A 12,848-nucleotide genomic window follows, 5' to 3' on the forward strand; every position below is an offset into this window, starting at 1 on the left:
TACCACAGTCTTGCCAGACTAAGGTTCACGACAGTTGTCTTGAATCTGGTTGGAGACGATAGTGCTTTGCCTGAGGTACCAAGAGTCAGGGTATTTCTTTGGGACCGGTCTTCTTAATGGCATCAGTCATCTTCTTGGAAATGCCATATTTGCCAGATGAGAAGAAGAGGGGGTTAGTGAATGGTTAGGGGACAGAGGTCATCTTCAATTTGTGGTCATTAGAAAAGTAGCCAAGAGCCAGTTTGCTGAAGTAGATAAGGCATCAAACCAGAAACCAGATGCCTTAAGTACAAAGTCAGCTAGATGACCTTGGGATAGTCATTATTTCTCAGTCCTAGGAAGGATATAGCAAACCATTTCTGAAAAAAACTTGCAAGGAAAACTGCAGGGACTTATCCAGGCAATTTCTGAGAATGGGGAAGGTGGAAGAATGGACGGAACAGAACTGCAGGGGATGAGAGGCAAATATTGGACAGAAGAAAAGAGAGACTTTCTTAAGCAGCAGTTTAATCTTCTGCCAAGCTTCAAGGGAACCTAGCTTTTTTTCTGCACTTCAATGCATCTCAGTCCCTTTCTGCATCTCATTGCCTTTCTCTTCAGCAGCTTTTTATTTTTATTTTTTTCTGTCTATATGGTCGCTAATTAGTGACACCAGCTTGATGGCATAGCATAAATCAGTGAATTATAATTTTCTGTTGACTGTACTACTGTGTAAATATTTTGGACTATATTTGTATAGTACTGTGCTAGTTTCTGTTTACGGTATTTAGGAAGTGTGTTTCAATGTGTTTTTTCTAGCAAGGCTTACTCCTAAATTAATATATGCCTAAGATTTCAACCTAAATTGCTTTCACATTCTCGGAGAAACTGGAAACTATTTCACACGGTGAAACAGTGAGAAAATTCAACATCTCTTGTTTTTTTGATATAGTCTAGTCCTGGAATGGAATGCGAGAATGAGGAGAGGCTTTGGTGCTCTCTGAGCTTGTTTTCTTGCATATGTTTCATTAGCCAAATTAGGCAGCATTATCAGAGAGTGGGGTATGCTGTCAATTTATATTCTAGTGACTTGCCCTGTCAGTGTTGGTGGGAGCGATCTAGGTGTTTTTAGTTGTTTGTTGTTGACCTCTTTACTGTTTGGCAGTTCTTTGATTGGGGTATTGTTCACTGTTGATCTGATAGTAATCTTGGTGTTAATTGCTGGTGGGGAGATGTTCCGATTTTTTTTTGTTCCCTTTTTGGCTTGTTGTCTCTTTTACACAGTATGTAGATGATGTTTATATCTATGGATCTATTCTCTGTGAGAATGACTGTGTGTGTGTGTTGTGTGTGTGTGTTGCCCAGGAAATGGTCAGATAAAAGGGGGAGGTGCTTGCAAATGAGTAATGGGCAGAGAAAGAAACTTAGAAAGCATCTGCTCTAACTAATCAAGCAGTATAAACCTGTCCTTTCAGACTTGCAAGATTCTGTTAATGTAGCCTTATAATAAAGTAGAAATAGTTCATCTTGTTATGTTTCTTGTCTGCTCTACCTGGGACACTGACAAGTCCCCAGGTTTCACAGTAAAAATCTTCATAATTAATGTAACAATTTTCAGAGCTTTTAGCAGAGGCTCAGTCACTGTGCCTCCAAAGAGAGGCCAGCGAATGTAGAATTATGTAGGACCAGTAGGATAACGATGGAGAACCCATCCACCCACTTTCTCCAATTAGGAGAGCAAGAGTGAGAATCAAAGCTCATTACAGAATATTTACTTTGCTGCAGGATGCCCTGTTTGATTTGCTTCTCCCACTGAAAAGAATCCGTTCGCAAGTATTGCGGCAAAGGCCTTTCTGTGTCAGACAGCCTGGAGAACAGTTGTAGATTGTGGACACTGCAAATGTCAATTGGGTTCCCGTATCAGGCTGCTGTCAATAGAAATACATGGAAATAATCTTTTTATAGAAAGGTTTCCTTTAAAATCAAGAATACATCTACATCCTGGCAGGGAATTACTGGGCAGTTTTTAAATTTCACACGTTTCTTTAGATTGAAGAGAAAGCCTTTCTGCTCTGGCTAAATTCCAACAAACAATTCTCCATTCTTCAATGAACGGAGTGGTTAAGGGAAAGCTATGACTATTGCCTATATTATTATTCAAGTGTTAGTGTCTGGCAGAGAAAGTGGGGATAGTCAATAGAGAACATGACACCTTACTGTAGCCAGGCTGTTGTGAATTTGTTTGCCCAGGCTGCAACTGGGCAAATACGCATATGGATTTTAGCCTCAAAATGAACTTCTCTCAGTTTTCTGAGATCCATTGTGCTTGCAGATGCTTTGGATTCCTGCAGCAGTTGTGTTGAGCTTTTAAAATTATAATAAAAGACATAGGTGGTCACTGGAGCCTTTTAAAACACATTTATTAATAGATGCAGAAAAAATAAAAATAAAACCATATTCCTCACCACCCCCAAATCCAACCACCTGTCACACAGAGAGTAAATCCATCTCTTGCCCGCTTGTCCCACCTCCCGGTGCCTGCATAGAAGTTACAGGGAAGGCCACCTGCTCAAGGCTCATGGGATAGTACAGTCAGTGGGGTCCAAAGAGACGGTGACATCCGCCTTGCACTGAATGATGCTGGGCACCCCTGGCAGTAGCTGGCAGCTTTGCAGTTCTGGAGCCACTTCCTTCACACACACTGCCTGCAGAAAAGACAAAAGACAAAAAAGAAAGACAAGTGCAACACAGCTGGCACCGACCTGAGCCTCCTGTGTCCTGGGCATGTACTTACTTGGGAGTATGCCCTATGGATCTCTTGTGTAATAAGGTTCTTGGAGAGAAGCAGCTTCTGAAGATGGGATTGCTGGTCTCCCTGGGCTTTTAGCAATTCTATGATACTCCGAGAGCCACTTTAACTAAATGTAACCCACATTGCAATGCACTGAATTTATTTCTGAAGAAATACATCTTGCATGGTGGTGCAATATGAATAATACTGTGTATGGTTGATACAAGGGACACGGTGGCTCAGTGGGTTAGGACGCTGAGCTTGTCGATCAGATGGTCGGCAGTTTGGCGGGTCAAATCCCTAGTGCCGCATAACAGAGTGAGCGCCTGTTACTCGTCCCAGCTTCTGCCAACCTAGCAGTTCGAAAGCACATAAAAATGCAAGTAGAAAAATAGGGACCACTACGGTGGGAAGGTAACAGCATTCCGTGCGCCTTTGGCATCTAGTCATGCCGGCCACACAACCACGGAGACGTCGTTGGACAAGCACTGGCTCTTTGGCTTTGAAACGGAGATGAGCACCGGCCCCTAGAGTTGGAAACGACTAGCACGCATGTGCGGGCGAACCTTTACCTTTACCTTTTACCTATGGTTGATACAGCTACATTTTTTTCTTGCTCATAATTTCCATTGCTACCGATTTTCTATCCATAAGGTGATTTTTCCAAAAGGCAACTGGACTTTGTTTTTCCTTGAAGACATTTCTCATCCAAGATGTTTTTTTTCCAGTTCCGACAGAAGAAGCTTCTTGGACAAGAAGCAAAATGTCTTCAAGGATAAAACGAAGTCCAGTTGCCTTTTGGAAAAGTACCTTTGGAACAACCATGATCTGAAGGACTGAGAATCTCCACAGATGGATTTCCTATGTTGTTTTCACTTTTGGTTGGTTCTCCAAGGAATTAGGAATGGAGCAGCTATAGTACATATTACAATACAATAAAATGCAATACAGTACAGGGCTAACATAAACCAATGAACAAAGTAGATGCATCAAGTTTGTTTGTTACAACAAAAGCAATATTCAATGCACTAAGTGCATCAGAAGATTCACTGCACATATAAATGGGTGGAATTCTCACAAAAGAAATACCTTACATAAATTGTCTTCCTTATTCCAAGCAACTTTCACAAAAATAGAGGAAAAATTCTTTGATTTAATTGCCTTGGCCTGGAAAGCTACTTGGTAAAGGAAGAAAGCTAAAGTCAGACTTAAAAAACAGAAGATTTGACTTACCAGAGGGGACATTACATGAATAAATATTTATTTGAATGTGATTAAAAGAATGGATAATCTTTAGATATAATTAGACTTTTATAATAAGAAAGACATGATTTATAATTAGAAAAGCACCTTTTTTGTTATGGGAAATATGAACATACGAGGATGGCTTGTATAAATGAAATTCTTAGCTACATAGATGTAAGTAATCTTGAGAAAACCACAACTGACAAAGAAATTCTGCATATTGGTGGGAAAATAAACTTAAATAAGAACATGAAAAAGGATACTGATTTAATAAGGAGATTTTAATTGCAAATACATTTGAAATACAAATTGGTTAGAAAAGAGTTTATAAACTGATATTGTTATTTGTGTAACACTAGAAAATATGAGGATGTTTATATTCAATTCTGTCTGCATTAATAGTATCAAGAATTGTATTTGCATAGTGTTGGGAAAAATGAAAACAAAGAAAGAAAGGAGGCTCAGGGAAAAAACACTGGATTGTGCAGTATTGAACAGGTTTATATTGAAGAAGTTAAATATGTGAACACACACACACACACACACACACACAATTAACCAGTGGAACAACCTGCCTCCAGAAGTGGTGAATGCTCCAACACTGGAGGTTTTCAAGAAGAGACTGGACAGCCATTTGCCTGAAATGGTATAGGGTTTCCTGCCTGAGCAGGGGGTTGGACTAGATGACTTCCAAGGTGCCTTCCAACAAATTATTATTATTATATTATTATTATTATTATTATTATTATTATTATTATTATTATTATTATTATTATTATTATTATTATTATTATTTTATTTTATTTTATTTTATTTTATTTTATTTTATTATTATTATTCGGCGTACTCTTCCCCGACGGGCGCTTTTAAGCATCCTCCCTCCTCTTCCCTCCCCCCCCCGAGTTTACTCTTCGTCCCGTTCCCGGAGCCCTGCTACTTCTTACCATGTTGCGCAGCCCGCCGAGGTTCTGCCGCGACTCGGACACGGCGAGAGAGGAGGCGGCGGGGCCGTCCTCGGCACTACTGTCCGCGACGCTGTTGTCGTCGGAGCGGCGCACGTAAGGCGAGCGGCGGACGCCAGAGAGAAGCCCCGACGCTCTGCCCACGGAGTAGTAGCTGGGGCCGGCCGCCTGCTTGTACCACGCCTCGGCGGGCGGGCTGAGCAGCAGGGCCAGGGTGAGGCAGAGCAGCGCCAGGCTCGGTGGTCCGCCCCCCATGCTGCGAGAGGCTGGCGACGGCTGGGCTGGGGGTCGCCATCGGCGCCTCCTTTTATAGCGCCGGGGAGGCAGGAGAGGAGCGGGGCGCAGCCAGGCGGCTCCCAGACCCCGCAGCGGGCGGCGGAGGCGAGCGCCGCGCCGAGCACGTGACCCGGCGGTCTCTTCGGGAGGAGGAAGGCCCTCGCTCCGCCCGGCGGGCGGCTCTCAATCGCGGCTTGCTTTAACCCTCTGCCCGCGTCCTCTCCGCCGGCCTCTCTCACGCGTTGAAGCTCCACAAGTCCGTCTCCCGTTTCTCCTTTGGCCGGAAGAAACGGACTCGGAACAGCGACGCGATGGAGTCGCTCCTCCGTCGAGAGAGGACGAGACCCAGAGTTAAGCGTGGCAGAAAGCGCGGACGAGCTCCCTCAACGACTGGGTCTTCAAACTTGGTCCTTTTATGACTTGTGGACTTCAACTCCCAGAATTCCTCAGGCAGGCAGGCTGGCTGAGGAATTCTGGGAGTTGAAGTCCACAAGTCATAAAAGGGCCAAGTTTGAAGAGCCTTGCGTGCAGCAAACACCCGCGGCTAACCGAACCCCGTGGGTCACGGAAGCCCATTTTCTTTTCTGCCCTTGTAGGTACACCGAAACATCACATAACGAGGAAGACTTGCAGCTGGATAGTTTCTGGCTCAGTGGGTCGTGGGAACACACGGTCGATATTCCTGCCGGATCCTTCCCTATATACTGCACTGCAACGAAATCTGACTTTGGCACATTAGTCTAAAGATAAGCTCAGTGGTCTTGGGTTTTTCTGGGTTTGCTTTATTTCTCGAATCTCGCATCAGTAAACAATTTAAAATCTATTTTTACAAGAGGCTCTGATAGTTAACAAGGGGTTAACTGGGCTGCTGTCAAGCCCTTTCCAGCATTGTATTTATCTGCAATGCAAATATCTGCATTTTTGGCTGTCTGTTGTAAAGGTAGTACTCAACCACCACAATTGAGCCCAAAATTTATATTGCTAAAAGAGACATTTGTTGAGTGAGTTTTGCCCTATTTTACTACTTTCTTGCCACAGTTGTCCAGTGAGTCATTGCAGTTAAGTTAGTAACATGGTTGTTAAATGAATCTGGGTTCCCCATTGACTTTGCTTGTCAGGTCCAAAAAGCTATTAACTTGACCCTGGAGCGCTGCAATCATGATAAAATATGAACCAGTTGCAAAGTGTCTGAATTTTGATCACATGACCATGGAGATGCTGCAAGGGTTGTAAAAGGGAGAAAAACAGTCACAAGTCTCTTTTTTCAGTGCCGTTGTAACTTTGAATCATCACTAACAAGCTGTTGTAAGTCAAGGACTACCTGTAACTGTATGTGATCCTTGATTCTGGGATGGGAGATTGTTTCTTGCTAAAACAGGATGGTGAGAATGATGTTTTTAATTTTAACAGAATAAAGGTTTGTTCTTTCAAGTAGACCGTTCGCAGCTATAGTAAAATGCTGATCAATTACCAAGGAGAATATAAACCAGGAGCCCTGGGAGCACCTTCTCCAGCTAATAAACTTTATTAAAAGTCATAATCTTTTATGAATTGCAGCTCACTTCATCATCAGTCCATGAAAATATTTTTTGCCTTAAAAGAATAGCTTAAAAAGAATTGCTAGTTGGAAAACCAGATTCCTGATTTATATTTTTTACTCTTCTACAAACAAGATACAGTGTTTGTTGCTGCCCTCTTATGGTATCTGGCTCATCTAAAAAAATACTAATCCAGTTTACTTTTATTGTGATAACTCATGTATCAGTGATATGGTATACAGTATGCCTATTGTTCTATTGTTGTATAACAAAATGTATACAGTTTATAAAGTAAAGCCCCAACAGCAGTCCAAAATAATAAACTGTAAAAAGAGTATTTTAAGAAGTTACATTGTGTTTCATTCTCCAAAGAAGATAAAAATCACTGCCAGTTTTCAGCTATTTCAAATTCCAGAAATTTCAAAAGCCACACATACACAAACAGCCACTACAATTCGTGACTTAGCTAAGATCCTGCAAAACTCCAGATTCTGTCATCATAATTTGGTAACAAAACCCTCAATTTAGAAACATGACTTTTTTGTCAATACTTAGCCATCAAAAGATGTAGAGTAATGGTGTTAAGCCTCAGTGAAACTTCACACCTACTGTTCCTTTATCTCAACACTCAATTTTTTTTCTACAAAAGGAAACATGCCCTCAGTTGCCCTCCCTCCAAATTTTAGTCCCATAAGAAAAAAATATTTCCCTTAAATTTAGTGTTGTGTGAATACTAGTCAATTAAAGTTTATTTAACATTGATCAAAACATGGCTTGATAGAACTATAGACTATAGAAAACAGAAAATCAGCTAAACCAAAATTAGGTACTGCAGCTAAAAATAAAATAGAGCAGGCACAAGAATACAATTTTCGTTTTAATTAAAATTTGCTCAGGGGAACAAACTTTGGGGAACTTTGAGGAAGAGCATATTTTTTAACTATAGATAATTGTAGTGTTCTGTTGCGTCTAGCAATACCATGGTGTCATGTTTTGTGGCAAAAAAGCACAATTCTCTATGCTTGGGAAGATTCCAGAGATCATCAAAAGAGGTAGGTAATTCTTTTAAGCAGAGAATTTTTCCTTGATGGCTATTTAGTTAGCATCACCTTTCATTTGAATAGCATAAAGAGCTTCAATTGCACACTGAAGGCAGGGGTGGCATATCCAGCAGATTGCACCATCAGGATGAAACTCTGGAAACAGCTAATTTGTAGCTGCATAGCTACGAAACTAAGCTAGTGCTGGAATCTTTTGCCATAAATAAACATTTGACTGAAAAAAGATCATGAATATTGCTTCCTTTCCCATAAGTTTTATTCCATCATCTCTGTTTAACCGTCAAAAGCATTGACAACAATCTGGGTTGAAACATGCCAGGAGCATTGTAAGGAATGAATCAAAGAATTCATTGGAACCATCCTGTACAAGTGATCTCATTTATTACTTGGGAATAAAAAAGATCTGATAAGTCTTTTAAGAACAAACGCAGCCAGTTTGGTGTAGTGGTTAATCAGGAGATTAAGTTCTAATGTCACCTTAGGCATGAAAGTCAGATGAGAGACCTTGGACGAAATAATTCTTTCAGTCCAACTGATCTCATAGGGTTGCTGTTGTGGGGAAAATAGGAGAAAAGTATATATTAAGTAGGGACGCAGTGGCTCAGTGGGTTAGGACGCTGAGCTTGTCGATCAGAAGGTCGGCAGTTTGGCAGGTCAAATCCCAAGTGCCGCGTAACAGAGTGAGCGCCTGTTACTCGTCCCAGCTTCTGCCAACCTAGCAGTTCGAAAGCACGTAAAAATGCAAGTAAAAAAATAGGGACCACTACGGTAGGAAGGTAACAGTGTTCCGTGCGCCTTTGGCATCTATTCATGCTGGCCACATGACCACGGAGATGTCCTTGGACAAGCGCTGGCTCTTTGGCTTTGAAACGGAGATGAGCACTGGCCCCTAGAGTTGGAAACGACTAGCACGCATGTGCGGGGGAACCTTTACCTATATATTAAGTGTGTTTGCCATCTTGAACTATTTATAAAATAATAAAGATGGGGTAATTATTTAGTGTATGGCATGTCATACATGGACTAGCAATGTAAATTAACATTTCAACTAGATTAGTACAACCCAATGAAATATAAATGTAAAAAAAAATCTATGTTCAAATATCAATGACTAGACCAGACATGTCAAACTCACGGTGTCACATGATGTTGCACAACGTATTGGAACTTTTTCCCCATTACTAGCAATGGGTTGGGCACGATTTTCTTGTGACGCATCCAGCCTGCGGGCTGGCGGTTTGACCTCTGGTCTAGAGCATTTAACCATTGAAGTGCAGCATTGTTTATATATTTTTAAAAAAGATAATGGACCAGTATATGCCCTCACCTTACAGCCGGTCACGATCTAGTTTGACATGGGATCCTGCAGTCACATTTGAGGGGAGGATACTATGCCCCATTTATAGAGTCCCGGCAGATGGCGTGTGAGGTACGAATCCTATTCAGGATTGTCCATTGCTGACATGATAGTTCAAAGCCTGGCACTTTTATGAGGGTCATTTATATGTTTTTCTATAACTGGGCGTTTAGTGATTCATTTGGCTTTCCATTGGGAATTGATGTTAAAACTGTTGGGCAGATGTTGTGCAAGTGCCAGTGGAGGTTTCCTTGATTTGAGTCTTCCTGCTGATAAATGAGGAAGGTCAGCATTGGTAGGACTGAGTTGTTGATTATTTTTCTGTATTCTCACTACTGCATCTTGCCTTCGTAAGGCTGGCAGTGCTATGTGGCTCAGAGCAGGAAGCCAGCAAGTTGGTTTTAATATATCCGCTTATAATCCTGATGGTGTTATTAAGACTCACAGAATAAACAATTAACAATTATGGTATCGTGCGCCAAGTGTGCATCAAAATGCTGGCAGAAGCCTGAGCTATGGACTGGTCAATTTTAGATCTTAATCAAAAATCTATATTAGTAAAACTACTGCATGGGTGTCAAACTCACTGCATCACGTGACGTGTTCGCGACGTATCATGACTTTTCGCATTGTTGGAGCTGGGGTGGGCACGGCCTCCACATGATGCAGCTGGCCCACAGGCCAGCAGTTTGACACCTCTGAATTACTGTTTTCTCTGTTTTGAACAAGTCAATGTCATATTATGAAGTTAAAATTGAGGCCTAAAACTACAAAGGGTCAAGAAATTAAGATTTTTTTTTGTATATTAAAGCACGGCATCAATAATACGTATCACGAGAAAAGTGAAATTTGGGTGTTTTATATTGAAGTTGAAAGTACACATTTTACAACAGTATTTAAAACAATAGACTTAATAAAAATACAGCTGAGATACCTCTCTTACACAAATCAATCTTATTGCATTTCAATTACTAAAATTGAACCTGGAGGTTTACTTGCTTGTAGCCTTCATACCGACAGTCATCACTCTTCGCATTTTATAGACTTTGAGAGCTGAGCTGATGTCATACCATATGTTGGGACATCTGTATATAGGATGATGGCATTGAGAAAATATTGTAATACACAATAACAGTTTTCTTCTCGATTCTAGAGTGATACTAGCAATTCTGGCAACTCAGAATGTATGTACATTCAGGGGACACAAAGGGATGAATCTCAACAAGCTTTGTGAATTCATGAGATTCAAAGGAAGCTGGGGAAGAAAAGAGGGAGAAATCTTGTCAGAGTCACTCTTTAAACTTCCATTCCTGTCGGCACATTGGACAATGCTGTTGAACTTGTTGAGAATTAAGCCACTTCAGTATGCAGTGCATGTGGAAGCAGTGTGAACACTGTCCCCACACAAGAGGACAATCATCTCCAGGTACCTTACCTGTAAAACATAAATGTTAACAGGGCAAAATCAAAGGAATACTCAGCTCAAGAAGACAAAAAAAATAAGATTAATATTTACAGTCAGGGCAGCATCCATTAAAAGCCATTCGACAAATGCCGCAGTTCTCATCATTAGCAACCCAGAGCCAGGAAGCAACTCCATGCCAGCTCTTGATTTTCACCTTCATTGTATCCAGACTAGTAAGGTCAGAATAGTATCTGAAGGGGAGAAAGAAAAAAAAGGTTAATTGCAACTTTTTTGTTGTTTTTTATATAGCTTAAATATGAAAAATTGTGTTGTTTAAAATAGCATATTTTCCATACAGCTTCATAGCTTTTAACAGTTCTGTGTCATCATTTTTGCTAAAAGTTAAAACTTGGTACTCCTTGGTTGCTTTCTTGTAGAAACTTTATTACTCAACTAGGGAACATTTTCAGTGCTAAAAGGGATGGCATTAGTTTGCCTTATCAGTGGGAGTGGTATCTTCTTGCTAGTTAGTGGTTTACTGTTTATAGCTTGATTGTTGGTCTGCTATTAATCCTGGTGTTAATCTCTGTTTATCTGGATGTTGATTGCTGGTGAGAAGGTGTTTTGGTCTTTTTGTTTCCTTTTTAAACTGTCTCTTTTGAATGGTAAGCAAAGGTTCATGTAAATTATAAATGTATGATAAATATAATCTATTGCATTTACCAAATAAAAGATGGCATTAAGAAGATATGGATTGGCTCTCACTTGGCAGAAGTCCTTGGGGACAATTCTTAGATTCCATAAAACACTTCTCTTTTGCTTGAAACTGGATGTTTAATTAAGAAAATAGCATAGGCGAACAAAAAAAATAAAGTTGCTTTAGGTATTAAATTCTTTAAAATTGTATTAAGAATTTTAGAAAAGACTATAAACCATGAAACATGAAATTCATATAAGAATAAAAGCATAAAAAGAACAAAAATAATCATAGAATCTAAAATGTAATAGAGGTTAGTTTTTCACTATGTAGTTAATTATAAAGTTATGACGCATCATTTACTTTCTTATACAATTAGCATATACAACATTAGTTCTGCACACTTGGAAGAAATATACGGTTTAGTAAAATTTAATAAAAATGTGTCTGGTTGCAAAGAGAAGTCAATTTTCAAAATTTGTCTCATTGTAATATATATTATTTTCCAAAACCATTGAGCTTTACTGAATTGCCATTACATAGGACAAAAAATTATCCACCTTGCTCATTGCACTTCCAACAGTTTCTACAAAATCATTTACTAACTGTAGCAATTAGGACATGCTACAGTGGAGTAATACAGCAATGATAAAACATCTTGTCACAATTTTCTCTTGAGAACAATATTTGGAGTAAATTTATTCTTGTTTCTGCTATTGAAATTTCCATCTTTACATCTCTATTACAGTATTCAAATTTGGCACCCATTCAATCATGCAATCTTTGACCTATTCCAAGTCCTATTTCCAATAAGTTCTAAGTTGCAATTTTTGAAGGTATTAATTAAAATCTAACTTGCCTTTTCACCAAAACTAATATAATGGAAAAACCTCTTCTACAATTTATACCGGCAAAACTCAATTGCTGTAATTTTACTGCATGCAAACACAGCCAAATGCTAAAATAAATCACATCATAAACTCTATAAAAAAACTGTTTGACTCTCCAATACTAACCCTCAGGAAAAATTTGGCAGGTTTCTCATTAATTACTAGCTTCGCCATTACATTTTTCTTTACTTGCTCTAGCACTGCAAATTTATAACAATATTGTTTAATTAAGCCCCACCTTCGGAGAAAGGGGCAGAATTCATTTTTGCCATTGCTTTCTATTATTTTTAGTCAGATAAAACATTCCGCGCAATTCCAAAGTTGGATTAATACTCCCGAGGCATTTCCTTGCTGTTACTATCCTATTGTCTTGATTGTTTATAACACTTTTATTACGGCGCTAGGAAAAATAAGGGAGGCAACGGATGAACAACAAAAAAAATGCAGTTCTGCCACTGTGTCGAGAGAAAAGGCTCGGAAAGTGAAAACACGTCACACTGGCTGGCTTCGCACAACACACTCATTCCGGGGTTTACCTAAATAAGTTGTTAAGTTCGCAAACATAAGGCTAACACGTCACTAGGGTGACAGCGCTTCAGAGGCCCCTGTGAACGCCGTCTGCGTTTCTTTCTCTTCCCCCTCCCCCC

General features: G+C 40.0%; 2 protein-coding genes across 8 annotated transcripts in view; both read right to left on the minus strand.

Annotated features, from left to right (window-relative positions):
- Positions 1 to 2,382: 2,382 nt before the first annotated feature.
- NPB (neuropeptide B) lies at positions 2,383 to 5,431 on the minus strand. Its single transcript, XM_083353951.1, has 2 exons — positions 4,960 to 5,431; positions 2,383 to 2,684 (listed from the first exon to the last, which is right to left on the minus strand). Exons 1-2 carry the CDS (start codon positions 5,230 to 5,232, stop codon positions 2,556 to 2,558), a joined length of 402 nt encoding a protein of 133 aa, XP_083210077.1. The 5' UTR covers positions 5,233 to 5,431; the 3' UTR covers positions 2,383 to 2,555.
- Positions 5,432 to 10,052: 4,621 nt separating this feature from the next.
- The window catches only part of ANAPC11 (anaphase promoting complex subunit 11), a 127,223-nt gene continuing 124,427 nt past the window's right edge, over positions 10,053 to 12,848 (minus strand). For 5 of the 7 annotated variants that reach the window (XM_083353958.1, XM_083353956.1, XM_083353953.1 and 2 more), the window contains exons 2-3: positions 10,726 to 10,865; positions 10,053 to 10,644 (exon numbers count right to left, since the gene is read on the minus strand). In XM_083353958.1, the coding sequence (XP_083210084.1) occupies positions 10,499 to 10,644; positions 10,726 to 10,834 (255 nt within the window). In that variant the 5' untranslated portion in view covers positions 10,835 to 10,865 and the 3' untranslated portion in view covers positions 10,053 to 10,498. Of the gene's footprint in view, positions 10,645 to 10,725; positions 10,866 to 11,337; positions 11,441 to 12,737; positions 12,847 to 12,848 lie in introns of those variants that run through there. The other 2 variants (XM_083353954.1, XM_083353955.1) reach the window with 2 other exon arrangements.

Source organism: Vipera ursinii, assembly GCF_947247035.1.
Source record: "Vipera ursinii genome assembly, chromosome: 2".
Lineage (NCBI taxonomy): Eukaryota > Metazoa > Chordata > Lepidosauria > Squamata > Viperidae > Vipera > Vipera ursinii.

Bases quoted from the DNA above. Each gene is read 5' to 3' on its own strand.
- NPB (XM_083353951.1), bottom strand. From the start codon at position 5,232: ATGGGGGGCGGACCACCGAGCCTGGCGCTGCTCTGCCTCACCCTGGCC. The intron at 2,685-4,959 runs GTAAGAAGTAGC...TCTTTTCTGCAG, and splicing joins TCGGCGGGCTGCGCAACATG to GCAGTGTGTGTGAAGGAAGT.